Source organism: Pongo abelii, chromosome 10 (genome assembly GCF_028885655.2).
Source record: "Pongo abelii isolate AG06213 chromosome 10, NHGRI_mPonAbe1-v2.0_pri, whole genome shotgun sequence".
In the NCBI taxonomy this organism is placed as follows: domain Eukaryota; kingdom Metazoa; phylum Chordata; class Mammalia; order Primates; family Hominidae; genus Pongo; species Pongo abelii.
Window position 1 is genome coordinate 115612911 of NC_071995.2, and position 20119 is coordinate 115633029.

A 20119-nucleotide genomic window follows, 5' to 3' on the forward strand; every position below is an offset into this window, starting at 1 on the left:
GGCTGGAGTGCAGTGGTGTGATCACACTTACTGAAACCTTGACCTCCTAGCCTCAAGCAATCTTCCCACCTTAGACTCCCAAGTAGCTGGGACTTCAGGTGCATGTTACCATGCTCAGCTAAATTTTTTTATTTTTAGTAGAGATGGGGTTTCTCCATGTTGCCCAGGCTGGTCTTGAACTCCTTGCCTCAAGTGATCCACTCACCTCAGCCTCCCAAATGGCTCACAGGAGGCAGAGCACAGGAAATTGAATGGATGACTTAGCCCCAACTTATCATCAGCTTCCTTAAAATATCCCTGTCACCCTGGCAGCCATGCACCTGGAAATTCTTTTGAAATGAGACGCTTCCTCCACAAATCTGCCAGCGTAAATGAAGCAGGCAGAATCTCACTCACTCCCATGAACATCTCGAACGGTCAACAGTTTCCCTCCTGAGTTCCTTCAGGGCTGCTTGCCAGCCTCCGATTTTTTTGTGTGAGTTTGTTTCCCCTGGTGCCTATATAATGCTGTCCTATAGTTGCTGCCCCATCAATATTTGTCAAATAAATGAGTATCTCAGATTTTTTTTTTTTTTTTTTTTGGAGACACAGTCTTGCTCTGTTGCCCTAGCTGGAATGTAGTGGTGCCATCATGGCTCACTGCAGCCTTGAACTCCTGGGCTCAAGCGATCCTTCCACCTCAGCCTCCCAAAGTGCTGGGAATACTAGCATGGGCCACCACACCTGGTCACAATTTTTAAAGTTACTTATATTTCTAATTTCAAAAGTAATTTTTATTTTATCTTATTTTATTTCTATTTTTTGAGACGGAGTCTTGCTCTGTCACCAGGCTGGAGTGCTGTGGTGTGATCTCGGCTCACTGCAACCTCCAACTCCCTGATTCAAGTGATTCTCCTGCCTCAGCCTCCTGAGTAGCTGGAATTACAGGCATGTGCCACCACGCCCGGCTGATTTTTGTATTTTTAGTAAAGACAGAGTTTCACCACATTGGCCAGAATGGTCTCGATCTGCTGACCTCGTGATCCACCCGCCTCGGCCTCCCAAAGTGCTGGGATTACAAGTGTGAGCCATTGCGCCCGGCCCAAAAGTAATTTATTTTTAATTGTGAAAATTGGAAAACCCATTTAAAAAGGACCCAAAACACCTCCAATTCTGTCACCTAACAGCATCTCTGCTAACATTTTTCTCTACATATTTATACATATTTGTTGTGGAAGTTGTAGCGTGCAGAACATGCCATTTTACAACTCTTTCATTTACCAGCATATCACTTTAATGCACAAGAAATGTCAATAAATGCAAGGAGCATTTCTTTATTTATTTTGAGACAGAGTCTTGCTCTGTCGCCCAGGCTGGAGTGCAGTGGCACAATCTCAACTCACTGTAACCTCCATCTCCTGGGTTCAAGCAATTCTCCTGCCTCAGCCTCTTAAGTAGCTAGGACTATAGACGCATGACACCACACCCAGCTAATTTTTGTATTTTTAGTAGAGACAGAGTTTCACCAAGTTGGCCAGGATGGTCTCGATCTCTTGACCTTGTGATCCACCCGCCTCGGCTTCCCAAAGTGCTGGGATTACAGGTGTGAACCACCACGCCCAGCCAATTTTTCATAATTTTAATAGAGACAGGTTTCACCATGTTGGCCAGGCTGGTCACGAACTCCTGACCTCAGGTGATCTGCCCGCCTTGGCCTCCCAAAGTGCTGGGATTACAGGCGTGAGCCACCATGCCCAGCCGCAAGTAACATCTATTGACACTTCCTGTGTGTGTGCCCAGGACTATATTAAGAAAACATATCACCTAAGGGCCCTTTGGGTTACTAGCTTAAGCAAACAGGGAATTCTTCCTTTAGGCATTGCTCCACGCAGAGACTCAAACAATCCTAGGAAAACCAAACAAGCCCCGAGAAAGGGCAGGGACCAGGGACTTCCTGGAATTTGATGTTCAGTTCTTGGCATGACTTAGCTGTTCACTGGCAGTCTCTGTTTCTCCTTTAAAATTAAAGACAGAGCGCTTCTGGTTGGCTTTTCATGGGCCAGAGGGGCTGGGTCGCAGAGTCCAGTGGGGATGTGGATGCTTTCCCTGAGGATGGCAGTGGTGAGCACACCTCAGAATAGAGTCATAGGCTCAGCAGAGGCCCTAAATGCAACTACTTGGAAGAATCTGTAGAGGGTGTAAGGGTGATGGGAATCACATCTCTACATCAGATACAAAACTGTGTAAGTCCCAGACTTAGAGATTTCACAAACCAGTAAAGCGACCGACAACAAAGTCCAGGGGTTTACTATGTAGATATCCACTTGCTTTTTGCAATTAAAAACATATTTTAAAAGTGATCATCACGCAATAGCCAAAAGGTAGAAGCAACCCAGTGTCTATTGACAGATGAATGGATAAAACACCCTGCGGTATGTACATACAGTGGAATATTATTCAGCCTTAAATAGAAAGGAAATTCTGACACATGCTGCAACATGGATGAAACTTGAGGACATTTTGTGAATTGAAATAAGCCAGATACAAAAGGACATTAGGTGTATGATTTCACTTACATGAAGTACCTAAAGCAGTCAAATTTATAGACAGAAAGAATGGCAGTTGCCAGGGACTGGAGGGAGAAGGGAATGTGGAGTTACTGCTAATGGGTACAGAGTCTCAGCTTTGCAAGATGAAAAGAGGTCTGTGGTTGGATGGTGGTGATGATTATGCAACAATGTGAACGTACTTAGCATCATTGAACTGTGCACATAAAAATGGTTAAGACGGTACATTTTATGTTATGTGTGTTTTACCACAATTAGAAAAAAAGATCATCTACCACTGACATCATTTCATAAAAGAATGGTTATTTTAACACCAAAGAATTAATTAGGAAAGAAAAATAATCCTGTAAGCGGAATACATTTAGCTTCATTTTAAAAAAAGTATTTAGAGATCACTGCATAAGTGAATGTTAATCAGAACGTGATTGCTGTTTGTGGAAACTATCAGAGCTGTCAGAATTGAGGGAAGATTCTTTTGTGGATGGTTGGGGGTAGGGTTGGCCAGAGAACCTCTAGGACAGGGGTGAAACGCAAGTCAGGCTTTCAGATCACATCCATCCGTTTTGAAAATAAACTTTGAGGACTGAGTGGTTTTGCCACCTTCTGAGGCTACCCATAAAAGCAGTTTGAGGAGTCAGTTCCAAGGTGTCAACACATATCTCATATGCTGCATTCAGTGCATGGTCTAGAATGTCAAGGTCTGGGTGGAGGGTGGAGGAGGTGGAGTTTCCCAGAAACTTGGATGAATTTCCAGCTCATACCATTTTCTGGGTATGATGATATTGCCAGTCTCAGACCTCTGTGCCCCCATCAAAGCAGGCTGAGTCAAACTGGCGCCCAGAAAGAGAGAGAGAGAGAAGCTTAAGAGAGGAGCAACAGGCCAGGTGCGGTGGCTCACGCCTGTAATCCAAGCACTTTGGGAGGCTGAGGTGGGCGGATCCCCTGAGGTCAGGAGTTTGAACCAGCCTGGCCAACATGATGAAACCCCGTCTCTACTAAAAATACAAAATTACCCAGGTGTGGTGGCACATGCCTGTAATCCCAGCTACTTGGAAGGCTGAGGCAGGAAAATCACTTGAACCGGGGAGGTGGAGGTTGCAGTGAGCCGAGATCGCGCTGTTGCACTCCAGCCTGGGCAACAAGAGCGAAACTCCATCTCAAAAAAAAAAAAAAAGAGAGAGAAGACCAACATAGCTGAGTCCTTGTCCTTACTGAAGTCACCAGTCTAGAGGGTGCTTGTATGTGACACCAACAACCATTATCTTATTTTGGCCTCCTGGGGACCCATTTCACAGGTGAGGACACTGAGACTTCATGAAGCCCTTGCTAAGGAGTCTTAGCCTTGGAGGCAGCCTTTACCACTGAGCTTGAATCTTCTCAGGATTTGATGTCTGATGACCACATCAGAGCCTTAATTCTACCACTTCCTAGCTTTGTGCCCTTAGGCAAGTCCTGTCACCTCTCTGAGCCTTCCCTAGTTTCCTGATTTGCAAAATTGGAACCAAGTTCACATTCTTCCCTTATCTGCCTGCAGGCTAGTTAGGAAGGCCACATGTCAATAAGACTCGTGAAAGTACTGGGTAAACAATAAAATATTGGACATATATCATAATTAATATGATTCTTTTATGATTAATTATCATAATTAGGCTGGGCACAGTGGCTCATGCCTGTATTCCTAACACTTTGGGAGGCCAAGGTGGGTGGATCACTTGAGGCCAGGAGTCTGAGACCAGCCTGGCCAACATGGCGAAACCCTGTCTCTATTAAAAATATAAAAATTAGCCTGGCGTGGTGGTAGGCATCTGTAATCCCAGCTACTCGGGAAGCTGAGGCAGAAAAATCGCTTGAAGCCAGGAGACGGAGGTTGCAGTGAGCCAAGGTTGCGACACTGCACTCCAGCCTGGGCAAGAGAGCAAGACTCCGTCTTAAAAAAAAAAAAAAAAAAAAAATCACCAGAATTAGTGGAGGTCCTAAGGAGGAGCAAAACTGACAATAAAATATATCAGTCCATTAAAGTTTGTAGAGTACTTTAGAAATGATTAGACTTGATGATGAATCCACAGAAAAACACTTTTGCACCCACCCCTCAACCAAAAGCAAAAACAAACAAACAAACAAAAAAACTCACTAACATGATAGAATAAAACCCAGATAGATGGATTGAACACCAACTTGTGTCCAACATAAAATGGAAAGGATAAGGCAGATCTTCAAGATAAAACGGAAAGGATAAGGCAGATCTTCAAGATAAAACGGAAAGGATAAGGCAGATCTTCAAGATAAAACGGAAAGGATAAGGCAGATCTTCAAGATAAAACGGAAAGGATAAGGCAGATCTTCAAGATAAAACAGAAAGGATAAGGCAGATCTTCAAGATAAAATGGAAAGGATAAGGCAGATCTTCAAGATAAAATGGAAAGGATAAGGCAGATCTTCAAGATAAAATGGAAAGGATAAGGCAGATCTTCAAGATAAAATGGAAAGGATAAGGCAGATCTTCAAGATAAAATGGAAAGCATAAGGCAGATCTTCATTTGATCATGATCATGGAAGCACTGGAGATTTGGCAGAGTGTGGAAGTCCACCAACCAGCCTGGGATATCCCAGGAAGGGCAAGAGCAGAGCTAAAGACGGGAGCTCAGGGCCGCAAACCTCTCCCTGTGTTATGACCTGGATGACCACTCCAGCTTGCAGGCGAGGAATTCCATGGAGACAGGGTGGGGATGTGGGAGGGTCACTGAAGGTGTTATGAGTGACTTGTCAGTAATTTTGCCCTACTCAAAATAACCCAGACCAATCCATTCTTAGGATGCTAGAATAGAGGGCTCATTTTGCACCTTTTTCCACCAGCCCAGCTGAGTATTTCCAAAGCATATAGAAAGCATCCATTCTGTGCTGAGTGTACTTCTCCCTGCTTTGGAGGAGACAGAGGGGATTCAGTCTGGCCCTTGCCCAGAGCCTGTAATCCAGTGGGAAGAAGGGAGAGGGACCAGCATGGGTTGAGTACTGGTCCCAATCTAAGCTCCACATTCAACCCGAGATGCTGCAGGAACGTGACTCCACCTCTTGGTGTTCCCCAGTGGCCTCAGCTCAAAATGGGATTTTTTTTTTTTTTTTTTTTTTTGAGAAGGAGTCTCACTCTGTCGGCCATGCTGGAGTACAGTGGCATGATCTCGGCTCACTGCAACCTCTGCCTCCTAGGTTCAAGTGATTCTCCTGCCTCAGCCTTCCGAGTCGCTGAGACTACAGGCATGCACCACCATGCCCAGCTAATTTTTATATTTTTAGTAGAGACAGGGTTTCACCATGTTGGCCAGGCTGGTCTCGAACTCCTGATCTCAAGTGATCTGCCTGCCTCTGCCTCCCAAAGTGCTGGGATTACAGTCGCGAGCCACCGCACCCAGCCTCAAAATGGGATATTCACAGTACCTACTTCATAGAGTCTTTGGGAAGACAACATGAGTTAAGACATGTAAAATATACAGAGCAGGGCCTGCATGACATCTAAAGCCAGGGTATTTTAGCCACTATTACAAAGAACATCCCCCTCTTGGGGGGATGTGCCACTCAAAGTGTGGTCTCTTTACCAGTGCCAGTTTGAGAGCCCCTTGTTGTCTGTCTCCAACGAGTTAAGTACAGAAACTGAACATGAGGTTTCACTTATCCGGTCATGGACAGGTTTACACTACTCAGCTGTAGAGTATGGTTGGAGAACTGTAACTGCAGCCAGGATGTCTGGGTTCCAGGCCACCTCTGTCCCTTAATATTTTTAGGACCATCCACATATTTACCTTTCTGTGCCTCAGTTTCCTCATCTGCAAAATGGGGTGGATAAAAGTACCTGCGTTATAATGTTACTGTCATCATCACTGCTGCACCGCAGGGTCTGTAATCTGTCCATTATCTCATCAAATCCTGCGAATAACACCATGAGGGAGGGAACAATTCCCATTTTATTCATGAGAACCCTGAGGCTTCCAGAGATAACTTTATTTGCCCAGGGTCCAATAAAGGGAGAAGCCTGGATTCAAGTTCAAGTCTGTCTGATACCAACTCCTTTATGCTTATGTAGTGTGACTTTGGGCAGCTGACTTCACCTCTCCAAGCCTCAGTGCCTTATTTATGAACTGGAGATAAGCAACACTCACTGCACAGGACAGTCGTGAGGATTAGTGAGACACAGTGAACAAAGAGCTTAGCACAGTTCCCGGCACATCAGCTTCCCCCTCTCCTTCATAGTATTGGCCTGCCTTCCTAATTTCCTTCCTCCCTGCCTTCCCTCCCTCTCTTCCTCCCTCTTTCTTTTCTTCCCTCCTTTCTTCCTGCCTTCCTTTTGCCTCCTCTCGTTAAGCCTGTTGTGGACCCACAAAACTAGAGGAGACTGTTATGGTTGGATTTGTCCCCACCAAAACTCATGTTGAAATTTGATCCCCAATGATGTTGGGAAGTGGGGCCTAGCAGAAAGTGTTTGGGTCATGGGTATGGATCCTCCATGAATGGTTTGGTGCCATTCTCATGATAGTGAGTGAGTTCTTGCTCTGGTAAAACTGGATTAGTCTCATGGGAATGGATTAGTTCCTGTCAGGGTGGGTTCTTATAAAGCCAGGATGCCCCTAGGGTTTTGTCTGCTTCCCCTTTGGCCTTCTCCTTCATGTTATGATGCACGAGAAAAATAGGCCTCACCAGAAGCTAGTGCTGTGCTCTTGAACTTCCCAGCCTGTAGAACCTGGGCTAAATGAAACTCTTTCCTCTGGCTGAGAGCAGTGGCTTACGCCTGTATCCCAGCACTTAGGAAGGCTGAGGCCGGTGGATCACTTGAGGTCAGGAGTTTGAAACCAGCCTGGCCAACATGGCAAAACCCCGTCTCTACTAAAAATACAAAAAATTAGCCAGCTGAGTTGGCAGGTGCCTGTAATCCCAGCTACTTGGGAGGTTGAGGTGGGAGAATCACTTGAACCCAGGAGGTGGAGGCTGCAGTGAGCCAAGATCATGCCACTGCACTCCAGCGTGGGAGACAGAGCAAGATTCCATCTCAAAAACAAACAAAACCACCTCTATCCTCTATAAATTACCCAGTCTAAGGTATTCTGTTATAGCAACACAAAAAAAGGACTAAAACAGGGACCTTAATGAAACTCCAGGCCAATATGGTCATTTAACTCTGAAGGGAACTAAGACTCAAGAGAGGTTAAAAGATCCACGTGAGGTCACACAGCAGGTGAGTAGCAGATTCAGGAAAAGGACACAGACGTCTGACTCCCAGTTCAGTGCTCTTTCTACAGGTGGTACTTAGAAGGCTCCCGAGTGAGTAGAAGGAGCTGCTGAGGCCTGGCCCTAAGGGAACCTTCTGACTCTCTGAATCCTCCCCCCAGCCTCATATTCCTGAAGCCCAACCTGGAGACGCTGGACTTCTTTGATCTGCTTTGGATCGTGGGGATCGCAGACTTTGTTCTGAAGTACATCACCATTGCCCTCAAGTGCCTCATCGTGGCCCTGCCCAAGATCATCCTGGCCGTCAAGTCCAAGGTAGGCACTGGCTGCAGCCACCAGGTAGCCCCAGTCACATGGATCATGCAGAGGATTCAGGGTGCCTTCTGAGGAGGAAAGAATGGATGAGGGTGGACTGATGTCAGCATATAAAATAAACAGAGCCTGAGCTCGTAGCTCCTGTCACCCAGCTCTTCTAATTCCACAAAGCTGAGCATGGCTCTTTGTCATCACCACCTCGTCACACCTCTACTTTCCAAGTGCATTTCCTAAGTTAGGTTGTTCTCAGCTACCCTTGATGCAATTTTCATCCACATGTCACCTGAGAGAGGGAAAAAAAGCATGTTAGCATGCTCTGGGACCTGCTTCTCCCAGGGAAGGAGAGCCCTAATAGGTTTTGACTCTTTGTGGCTTCCAGGAGCTCATTTTATAGAGGGGACTGAGGCTCAGAAGGAAAGAGCTCCATGATTGATTAGTGATGTCTGCCACAGACCCTGGAGTGGGGAGTGAGGGCAATGATGCTTTGCAGTGTATCATAGAGAAAGGCCTCCAGTCAGGTGTTGGAATGAAGAGGCCTTGGGGAATAGACATTGGAGTTCAGAGGACTGAGCAGGGCTCAGACAAGGTATCACCTGTAGGACATAGTGATTGCCAGTGGCTCTGTAAGGTGACCCAAAGGGAATCTGGACCGAAGCAGATGGACTAAAGAATGTTTGAAATCTCCTGCTTTCCATTCTGTAAAAACAGCCATCTTTCAAGTTCAGAAATCTGAGACATGTCTCAGGCATTGCTTGGCAGCAGAGCAGCTTGGAAGTCACCATTGATCTTGAGTGGCAACTAACCCAACCCATGACCCCAATCTTTGGGCCTGTTTTGGTCCTCTCACTTTTCATGTCCACTCCCTTCCTCCACTGTGTGATTTAACATGGTGGTCCCCAACCTTTTTGGCACCAGGAACCGGTTTTGTGGAAGACAGTTTTTCCACGGATCAGGGTCGGGATGGTTTTGGAATGAAACTGTTCCACTTCAGATCATCAGACATTGGATTTTCATAAGGAGCGTACAACCTAGATCATCCCTCACATGTGCAGTTCACAATAGGGTTCCCACTCCTAGGAGAATCTACTGCTGCAGCTGATCTGACGGGAGGCGGAGCTCAGGCAGTAATGCTTGCTCACCCACTGCTCACCTCCTGCTGTGCGACCTGCTTCCTAACAGGCCACAGTCTAGTACCAGTCTTCAGCCCCGGACCCCTGGTTTATCTAGTTGGGCCAAAATCCTAGGCTGTTGAGGTTTTCTTAGATGAAGCCGCAGCTCTGGTACCCAAAGGCAGTGCCAGGAAACACAAAATGGCATAAAGACAAAAAAAAAAGAGATGCGGAGAAGAAAGGCCAGAGGGGAAACAACAGGCCTAGGAAAGTCGTAAGATACCTCCCATTGACCCTCCCCAAGACCATGATGACCAGGACCTTTTGCCCATTGAGCTCATGCAGGGTTCCAGGTTGGCACCATGCACTTGACACTGGAAAGCAGCATGGCCTGATGGCTATGCCCATGGACTCTGGCATCAGACACATCTATGTTCAGATCCCAGCCATGCGCCTCTCCAGCTATGTGACTTTGGGCAGGTGACAAAAACCTAGTTTTCTCATCTGTCAACTGAGAATAACAATAGTGCTTTCCTCCAAAGTACTCACTTTGTAAGAACTATTGGTTGTGGGAAATATAGAGTGCTTTGCTCCACGCTCTGCACATAGTAATTGCTCAATGAGTGATTCACAATACCTGTGTTGTCTAATCTTCATGACTGCCAGCTCTGCACTGACTAGCTGTGCAATCTTGGATGAATTACTTAGCCTCAGTGCCCTCATCTGTAAAATGGGGTAATAGTTTTCCAGCTAAATGACTTCCTCTGGCCCTTTCAGCTACACTCTCCCCAGGGGGCTGACCTGCGCGAACTATATCAATGGGCTCCTGTGCCTATCACCTTCCAGTTGGGTTCAGCCGATGGGAAGCCCAAGAGGAGAGAGAGGCAGAGGTATTTATTCCCCCAGCATATTAGTCTCCTGTGGCTGCTGTGACAAATTGCTACAAACTTAGTGGTTTAAAGCAACATTAATTTATTATCTTATCGTTCTGGAGGTTAGGAGTCCTAAATGGGTTTTACTGCAGCAAAAACGATGGTGTCAGCGGGGCTGTGTTCTTCCTCCATCTTCCGAGTCAGTGATGGCAGGTTGAGCGTTCTCTCCTGTCTCCCTCTCCCTCCCCCACACACCTCTGCCTTCATTGTTGCATCTCCTGATTCTCACCCTCCTGCCTTCCTCTTATAAGGACCCTGTGATGACACTGGTCCCACCCGAATAATCTAGGCTCATCTCCCATCCTTAATCACATCAGTAAAGTCTCTTTTGCCACAGAAGGTAACATTCACAGGTTCCAGGGATTAAGGTGTGGACATCGGCTGGGCACGGTGGCTCACGCCTGTAATCCTAGCACTTTGGGAGGAAGAGGCGGGTGGATTGTCTGAGGTCAGGAGTTCAAAACCAGCCTGGGCAACACGGTGAAACCCCATCTCTACTAAAAATACAAAAAAATTAGCTGGGCGTGGTAGCATGCGCCTGTAGTCCTACTTACTGGGGAGACTGAGGCAGGAGAATTGCTTAAACCCGGGAGGCAGAAGTTGCAGTGAGCCAAGATCATGCCACTGCACTCCAGCCTGGGCGACAGAGCGAGACTCCGTCTCCAAAAAAAAAAAAATGTGGACATCATGCCTACTTCAGCAGCACATATACTAAAATTGGAACGATACAGAGATTAGCATGGCCCCTGTGCAAGGATGACACACAAATTCATGAAGCATTCTATATTTTTTTTAATTAAAAAAAAAAAATAGGGCTGTGTGTGGTGGCTCAATGGCTCAAACCTGTAATCCCAGCACTTTGGGAGGCTGAGGCAGGAAGATTGCTTGAGGCTAGGAGTTTGAGACCAGCTTGGGCAAGATAAGCCTGCTGGCGAGACACTGTCTGTACTAAAAATTTAAAAAATTAGCTGAGTGTGGTGACACATGCCTGCAGTTCCAGCTATTTGGGAGCCCAAGGTGGGAGGATCACTCGAGGCCAGGAGTTCCAGGCTGCAGTAAGCCATGATCGTGCCACTGTACTCCAGCCTGGGCAACACAGTGAGACTCTGTCTCTTAAAAAAAAAAAAAATTAAAATAAAAAATGTATATAAAAATAAAATAATTTTCTAAAAGACGTGGACATTTTTGGGTGGGCGCAGCATTACATTCCCTGCCACACCTGGTTTCCTCCCTCCCAGGTTACCGTGGGTCAATGCTATTCCTCGTACTTCACACTCAGTAACCCATTGAATCTCTACAACATCCCTGGGAAGCAGGCACTGTTATTCCTACCACCCCCTTTCTCACATGCCGAAAATAAGTCTGAATACACAGTTCCTATCACACGCAGCTCCGTCACACAGCTTTCTATCCAGGTCTGAATACACAGTTCCTATCACACGCAGCTCCGTCACACAGCTTTCTATCCAGGTCTGAATACACAGTTCCTATCACACGCAGCTCCGTCACACAGCTTTCTATCCAGGTCTGAATACACAGTTCCTATCACAGGCAGCTCCGTCACACAGCTTTCTATCCAGGTCTGAATACACAGTTCCTATCACACGCAGCTCCGTCACACAGCTTTCTATCCAGGTCTGAATACACAGTTCCTATCACAGGCAGCTCCGTCACACAGCTTTCTATCCAGGTCTGAATACACAGTTCCTATCACACGCAGCTCCGTCACACAGCTTTCTATCCAGGTCTGAATACACAGTTCCTATCACAGGCAGCTCCGTCACACAGCTTTCTATCCAGGTCTGAATACACAGTTCCTATCACACGCAGCTCCGTCACACAGCTTTCTATCCAGGTCTGAATACACAGTTCCTATCACACGCAGCTCCGTCACACAGCTTTCTATCCAGGTCTGAATACACAGTTCCTATCACAGGCAGCTCCGTCACACAGCTTTCTATCCAGGTCTGAATACACAGTTCCTATCACACGCAGCTCCGTCACACAGCTTTCTATCCAGGTCTGAATACACAGTTCCTATCACACGCAGCTCCGTCACACAGCTTTCTATCCAGGTCTGAATACACAGTTCCTATCACAGGCAGCTCCGTTACACAGCTTTCTATCCAGGTCTGAATACACAGTTCCTATCACACGCCGCTCCGTCACACAGCTTTCTATCCAGGTCTGAATACACAGTTCCTATCACAGCCAGCTCCGTCACACAGCTTTCTATCCAGGTCTGGTAACTGTGCCCTCCCCGTACCCTTCTAGACTAGACCACCCCTTGTTGGTTTCCCCAAACCCTGCCCACACCTTTGTAAATAGCACAGGTATTAAACTCTTCAGTTACCTGATTTTAGTATGCCAGGACCCTACTCACTCTACCATGAGACTTCCCTCATGGCGAGATCAGAGTTTATGAATATTCAGGGCTGGCCTGGCTCATCGTAAGTGCTCAATACATGTTGGCTACCAGGGTGATGCTTTTAAATCACTGCTGTGCCCATCTTTCCTCCTCCTACTGCTACTACCACCCTACCCTTCAAGATGCACACCCTTATCCCCATTTGACAGACAAAGACATTGAGGCTCAGAGATCCCCCGATAGACACTTGTCAGAACCAGGATTTGAACTCAGGTCTGCCTTATTCCAAACCCAAGGGTTTCTCCCAGCTGTCTGACCTCTGAGAATCCTAGCCAGGTGATTGTTTCCTTAGGCTTTGTGTGCCCCTACACTGGCTTTGTGTTCTTGGGCTGGCAACCCTAGGGGGATGCTTCTGGTTGGCCTCCTCCTTGAAACATCTGCTCAGGCCTCACTCCCTTGTTAGATAATGACAGGTCTGGCCAGGGAAGGTCTGAGAGCTAACTGTCGGCTTCCTGGGGACCACATATGTTGACCAGGAATAGGCTGCAGCCATCAGCTGCCTCGTCAAGGTGGACCAGCTCCTGCAAGGGGGCACAGGTTGCAGCCACCTGCAGGCACAAGGCACATCATCCTCACTTGAGCAATAACACCCCTTCCTGTGCCCAGCTACAGCCAAGCTCTGACCCCAGGAACCCAGGATGGGGAGGAGCCTGGACTGAAGCCAGTGTTGAGAAGTGGCATTGTCTTCCACCCTTCCTTAGCACCTGTTGGCTGCTGGGATCTTGTTGGCTCTCCACAGCCAGCCAGGTCAGACAGAGGAGCAGGGCAGGCAGAGCCCACAGAGTGGCATGTGCTAAGTGACACTTGAGAACAGATTGTCAACAACGGATCATTTTTCTGCCTGTTCTAGTTAGCAACAGGAATAACAACTGTAATAGTAAACTCTTAGAGGCCACTTAACTGTGTACTGGCCACTGTCCCAAGTACTTTACATGTACAAACTCATTGAGTCATGACCACATCCCTGTGAACAGGGTCCTGTTATTACTACCATCCCATTTTCACAGATGTAGAAACTACAGCACAGCACAGAGAGGTTCAGTGACTTGCCCAAGGCCACACAGCTAGAAATTGAAGAGCAAAGTCAGACCACCAGGCAGTCAGGCCCCTGAGTCTGAGCTCTTAATCTCTCTGCTGTAGTTAGAACAGAGATGCTGCCCAGTTACTGCGTGGGGCATTGTACAGCTTCACTTCTGTAAGTAGACTCAGAGCTGAGAGTGCAAAGCTAGACCAAGGCTTCCTAGCGGTCTCCCTGGCTCTCACTGCAGCTCATGGTCTGTGGTAGGCAGGATCTCCCGCACGTGTCGTGTCCTCTTACAATTCCCCAGTTCAGCTCCTGGGAGAAGGTCTGATTGGCCCGGGTCATTTTGTGTACCAGCTAGTTCATAGGTCAGCAGCTGGCCAATGAATGGGCTGCATATGGTCATGTGCCTACTCCTTATCCAATCAACTGTTGCCAAGGAGGAGGCAATGTCAGCTGGTATGAAAAAACATGGCTACCTAGGGAGGCTCTTTCAGGTGGGGCCTGGGTTGAGCCAGGCAAAGCAATCAGGCATAGTAGACCCATTTTCAAGAAGGAACTCGGGATCTTCCCCAAAGCCTGGGCTTCTTCTCATTGTTCTAGATCTCAGAGTGTAGCACCTCCCTCCACCCCATTGTTCACATCAATAACCTGGAAGGGACCTCTGACTCTTCCTCTTTTTTCCTTGCTTCTTCCAGTCAGCAACCAGGTTCTGTTCATTTTGCCTCCTCAATGACGTGGGAGCCCATCCTCCTTCTATATCTCCACCATCACCACCCTAGTGCTCGCCACCATGAGACCAAAGTAGTCTCCCTCTATGTTTCCACTCCATCCCCCTCCACTTCATTCTTTTCCCTGCCAGCGGAGCAGGATTCCAAAAGAAAATTAATCTGATTGTCCTCTCTTACCACTTCCCCTCACCTCCACCCAACTTAAACACTCCAGGGGCTGCCCTTGTGCTCAGGACAAGCTCCACAGGTGCGGCTGCAAAGCCTACCCAGCCTGCCCCTGCCCCCACCACCAGCATCATGCCCTGCCACTCCTTGGCTCCCCCTCTGTTTCTTCCCTCTGCCCACCTCCCTCCTGTCTTGGCCTCTTACACATGCCCTTCAGACCCCCAGAGATGCTCCTTCTCCAGTGGATCCTTGAGGCTTCAGTTCAGAAGTCTCTTCTGGATCCCCCTAAGTCCAGTTCTTTCATAGCATTTCTGATTACCTATTTGTGTGTGGGGGGTTTTGTTTATTTGTTTGGTTTGGTTTGGTTTGGTTTGAGACAAGGTCTTTCTCTGTTTCCCAGGCTGGAGTGCAGAGGCACAATCACAGTTCACTGTAGCCTCAACCTCCCGGGCTCAAGCGATCCTCCCAGCTCAGCCTCCTGAGTAGCTGGGACTGCTCAGTGCACCACCACGCCTGGCTAATTTTTTTATTCTTCTTGGGGATGGAGTCTCATTTTGTTGCCCAGGCTAGTCTTGAACTCCTGGGCTCAAGTGATTTTCCTGCTTCAGCCTCCCAAAGTACTTGTGTAATTATTACATTCATTCCTGCCTCCTCACTATTTGAAAAGTCTGTTTGGCCCACCAGTGTATCTGTAAGACCCGGCCCAGCACTGGGCACTGGGCAGAGCTCTGTAAACCGTGAGTAAGTGAAATGGCAGAGAAACTGAAGTTAGCTCAATCCTGCCCTGTGCCTTCTGATTTATTTTCAGCAGACGAAAATAAAACAGGAAAGCCAGGCATTGTGGCTCACACCTGTAATCCCAGCACTTTGGGAGGCCAAGATGAGTGGATTGCTTGAGCTCATGAGTTCGAGACAAGCCTGGGCAGCATGGTGAAACCCTGTCTCTACAAAAAATACAAAAAAAAAAAATTGGCCTGCTGTGGTGTACATGACTGTAGTCCCAGCTGCTCAGGAGGCTGAGGTGGGAAGATCGCTTGAGCCCAGGAAGCAGAGGTTGCAGTGAGCTGAGATCACCCCACTGCACTCCAGCCTCGGCAATAGAGCCAGCCTCTCAGTATTCTTCTGACATAGGTGCTGGTTACTCTTATCAATGGATGAGGAGATGGAGGTTAAGAGATCAGATAATTCTTTTTTTTTTTTTCTTGAGACAGAGTTTCACTTCTGTCCCCCAGGCTGGAGTGCAATGGCGCGACCTCCGCTCACTGCAACCTCCACCTCCCAGGTTCAAGGTATTCTGCCTCAGCCTCCCAAGTAGCTGGGATTACAGACACGTGCCACCATGCCTGGGTAATTTTTGTATTTTTCGTTTGACCATATTGGCCAGGCTGATCTCGAACTCCTGACCTCAGGTGATCCACCCACCTCGGCCTCCCAAAGTGCTGGGATTACAGGCGTGAGCCACCACGCCCGGCCGAGATCGGGTAGTTCTTATAGTCATGCAGCTGCTCAGTGGTGGAGTCAGGATGACAGCACAGGTCTTTACAACTTCAAGACTCCAGCTCTACCTCAAAGGAGTGGGTTTGGGACAAGAGAAGGAAGGCACTTGATGTTGACTCATCACCTGGTGCCTCCTGGGTTCTGTCTAGATTCTTTCTCATAGTCCTGCTCTTCCAAGGCTCTCAATACCCCTGTAAGATACAATTCACTGTCACCTCTTTCTGGATGAAAAACTGTTAGTTTCCTGTGGTTGCAGTAATGAAATACCACAAACTTGGTGGCTTGAAATAACAGAAATTTGTTCTCTCACAGTTCTGGAAGCCAGAAATCCAAAATCAGTGTCACCGAGCCAAAATCAAGGTGTCAGCGGGGCTGCACTGCCTCCGGAGGCTCAAGGAGAGAATCTGATCCTTGCCTCTTCGGGCTTCTGGTGGCTCCTGGTGTCCTTGGCTTGTGGCTGTGTCACTCCAGTCTCTGCCCCCATGGCCACATGGTCTTCTCCTCTTCTGTGAATGATACCTCTCTGCCTCTGTCTTATAAGGACACATGTAACGGTATTTTGGGCCCAGCTGGATAAGGCAGGGTAACCTCCCCATGCCAATATCCTTAATCACATCTGCAAAGACATGATTATTTTCTAAATAATGTCACATTCACAGCTTCCAGGTATCCTTGAGTGGCCATTATTTTCTTTACTACACTGAGGCTGAAAGAGAGGTGAGATAGTTTGTCCAAAAAACACCCAGTTGCTCAGTTATAGAATCAAAATGAAAATCCAACTCTTCCAGCTCCCAAGCCCGTGGCTACTTCTGAGGAACAGGAGATCATCTGCCAGGTCGGGCAGGTGCTGGAGGGCCTGGGCCATTCCTAACCTGCAATTTTGCAGCCATGGTGCCTTGAGCAAGTCGCTTAATGTGAGCATTTTCCTCCTGCAGAAAATCAAGATGTTAACAGTAGCGTTCTTTAGATACTGTAAAGGTAAAAAGACTTGACAGGGCACAGTGGCTCACACCTGTAATCCCTGCTTTGGGAGGCCAAAGTGAGAAGGTTGCTTGAGGCCAAGAGTTTGAGACTAGCCTGGGCAACACAGCAAGATGCCATCTTTATAATAAAAATATAAATAAAAATCAATTAGCTGGGCATGGTGGAACGCACCTGTAGTCCCAGCCACTTGAGAGGCTGAAGTGGGAGGATCACTTGAGCCCAGGAGTTGAGGTTACAGTGAGCCATGATCACGTCACTACACTCAGCCTGGGCAATAGAGGGAGATGTTGTCTCTAAAAAAAAAAAAAGATATAATGTGTATAATGTGTGTATGAAGAGTTATCACCTAGAGAGGAGGCAGGTGAGGCTTTGTGGACCATCATCATGGGTCCCACCTCCCCGTCTGGCATCTTACTTATTCATCCCTCTCCCTCTTTCACTCCCTTACTCTTACTCTGTTTTTTGTGCTCCAGACAGACAGACCCTACATCTTTTGCTTCTTTTTGTTTGTTTGTTTTGAGATGGAGTGTCGCTCTTGTTGCCCAGGCTGGAGTGCAATGGCGCAATCTCGGCTCACCACAACCTCTGCCTCCCGAGTTCAAGCAATTCTCCTGCCTCAGCCTCCCAAGAAGCTTGGATTACAGGCATGCGCCACCACACCCAGCTAATTTTGTATTTTTAGTAGAGATGGTGTTTCTCCATGTTGGTCAGGCTGGCCTCAAACTCCCAACCTCAGGTGATCCGCCTGCCTCGGCCTCCCAAAGTGCTGGGATTACAGGCGTGAGCCACTGCACCCAGCCTCTTTTGCTTCTTTATACTCATTAACTCGCCCCATTCTGCAGCATCCCTATGTGGTAGATGCTGTTCTTATCCCATTTTCCAGATGAGAAAATTGAGACACTGAGACATTGAGAAACTAACCTACAATCTTGTAGAGTGGGCTGCTTGCTGCCCTGTCTCCCACCTGCACCTACTGATTCATCTGCCTCAAAGAGCTTTCCCTCCTTCTCATGTCTTGATAACTCCTGTTCTCTCTGCAGATCACTGCCTCTTAGAAACCTTCCCTGCCTCTTCAGGCTAGGGATGGTGCTCCCACGAGGACTCCTACAGCACCCTATACTTCCCCTATTCTAGCACCCACCACTCTGACTGTAATTGTTCGTTTAAATGTCTGCCTTCTCTGCTTGATTGTAACCTCTGTGACAGCAGGAAACGAATGCATCCAGTTTGTTTGTTGATGGATCACCAGTATCTGCTGTGTATTCAGAAGCGTTCATTGTATGTATGTAAGTATGTATACATGTGTGTTTGAGTGGGTAGATGGACGAGTGAATGGATATATAGGTAGGTAGATAGATGAATTAGATGACCATCTGGGAAGTTTGGTGGATGGATGGATAGATGGATGGATGGGTGGATGGATGGATGGATGGATGGATGGATGGATAAATGGGAGGAGAGTGGATGGATGAATGAGTGGATGGATGGGTAAATGGGAGGAGAGTGATGGATGGATGGTGGATGGATGGATGGATAGATAAATGGGAGGAGAGGGATGGATGAATGGATGGATGGATGGGAGGAGAGTAGATGGATGGATGGATGGATGGGTGGATGGGTAAATGGGAGGAGAGTGATGGATGGATGGTGGATGGACGGATGGATGGATGGATGGATGGATGGATGGATGGGAGGAGAGTAGATGGATGGATGGATGGGTGGATGGATAAATGGGAGGAGAGGGATGGATGAATGGATGGATGGATGCATGGGAGGAGAGTAGATGGATGCATGGATGGGTGGATGGGTAAATGAGAGGAGAGTAGATGGATGGATGGGTGGATGGGTAAATGGGAGGAGAGTGATGGATGGATGGTGGATGGATGGATGGATGGATGGATAAATGGGAGGAGAGGGATGGATGGATGGATGGATGGATGGATGGATAAATGGGAGGAGAGTGGATGGATGAATGGGTAGGTGGATGGGTAAATGGGAGGAGAGTGATGGATGGATGGATGGATGGATGGATGGATAAATGGGAGGAGAGTGGATGGATGAATGGGTAGCTGGATGGGTAAATGGGAGGAGAGTGATGGATGGATGGTGGATGGATGGATGGATAGATAAATGGGAGGAGAGGGATGGATGGATGGACGGATGGATGGATGGGTGGATAAATGAGAGGAGAGTAGATGGATGGATGGATGGGTGGATGGGTAAATGGGAGGAGAGTGATGGGTGGATGGATGGTAGATGGATGGATGGGAGGAGAGTGGATGGATGGATGGATGGATGGATAAATGGGAGGAGAGTAGATGGATGGATGGATGGGTGGATGGGTAAATGGGAGAAGAGTAGATGGATGGATGGATAGATGGGTGGATGGGTAAATGGGAGGAGAGTGGATGGGTGGATGGGTAAATGGAAGGAGAGTGGATGGGTGGATGGGTAAATGGAAGGAGAGTGGATGGGTGGATGGGTAAATGGGAGGAGAGTGGATGGGTGGATGAGTAAATGGAAGGAGAGTGGATGGGTGGATGGGTATATGGAAGGAGAGTGGATGGGTGGATGGGCAAATGGTAGGAGAGTGATGGGTGGGTGGGTAAATGGAAGGAGAGTGGATGGGTGGATGGGTAAATGGAAGGAGAGTGATTAGATGGATAGATGGGTGGATGGGTAAATGGGAGGAGAGTGAGTAGATGGATGGATGGGTGGATGGGTAAATGGTAGGAGAGTGATTAGATGGATAGATGGGTGGATGGGTAAATGGGAGGAGAGTGAGTAGATGGATGGATGGGTGGATGGGGGAAATGGTAGGAGAGTGAGTAGATGGATAGATGGGTGGATGGGTAAATGGGAGGAGAGTGAGTAGATGGATAGATGGGTGAATGGGTAAATGGGAGGAGAGTGAGTAGATGGATGGACGGGTGTATGGGTAAATGATAGGAGAGTGGTGGGTGGATGGATGGTGGATGGATGGGAGGAGAGTGGATGGATGGATGGATGGATGGATGGATGGATAAATGGGAGGAGAGTAGATGAATGGATGGATGGATGGGTGGATGGGTAAATGGGAGAAGAGTAGATGGATGGATGGATGGGTGGATGGGTAAATGGGAGAAGAGTAGATGGATGGATGGATGGGTAAATGGAAGGAGAGTGGGTGGGTGGATG

At 47.7% G+C, this 20119-nt stretch overlaps 1 protein-coding gene and 1 non-coding gene across 5 annotated transcripts in view; both read left to right on the plus strand.

Annotated features, from left to right (window-relative positions):
* RNFT2 (ring finger protein, transmembrane 2) overlaps window positions 1-20119 on the plus strand; it is a 121997-nt gene that overhangs the window by 30990 nt on the left and 70888 nt on the right. For all 4 annotated transcript variants that reach the window (XM_054526533.2, NM_001133921.1, XM_054526535.2 and 1 more), the window contains 1 exon segment: window positions 7922-8075. In XM_054526533.2, coding sequence (XP_054382508.1) covers window positions 7922-8075 — 154 coding nt within the window.
* Window positions 10804-10907, plus strand: LOC112135885 (U6 spliceosomal RNA). Its single transcript, XR_002917119.1, has one exon. It is a non-coding gene; the product is annotated as a U6 spliceosomal RNA (small nuclear RNA).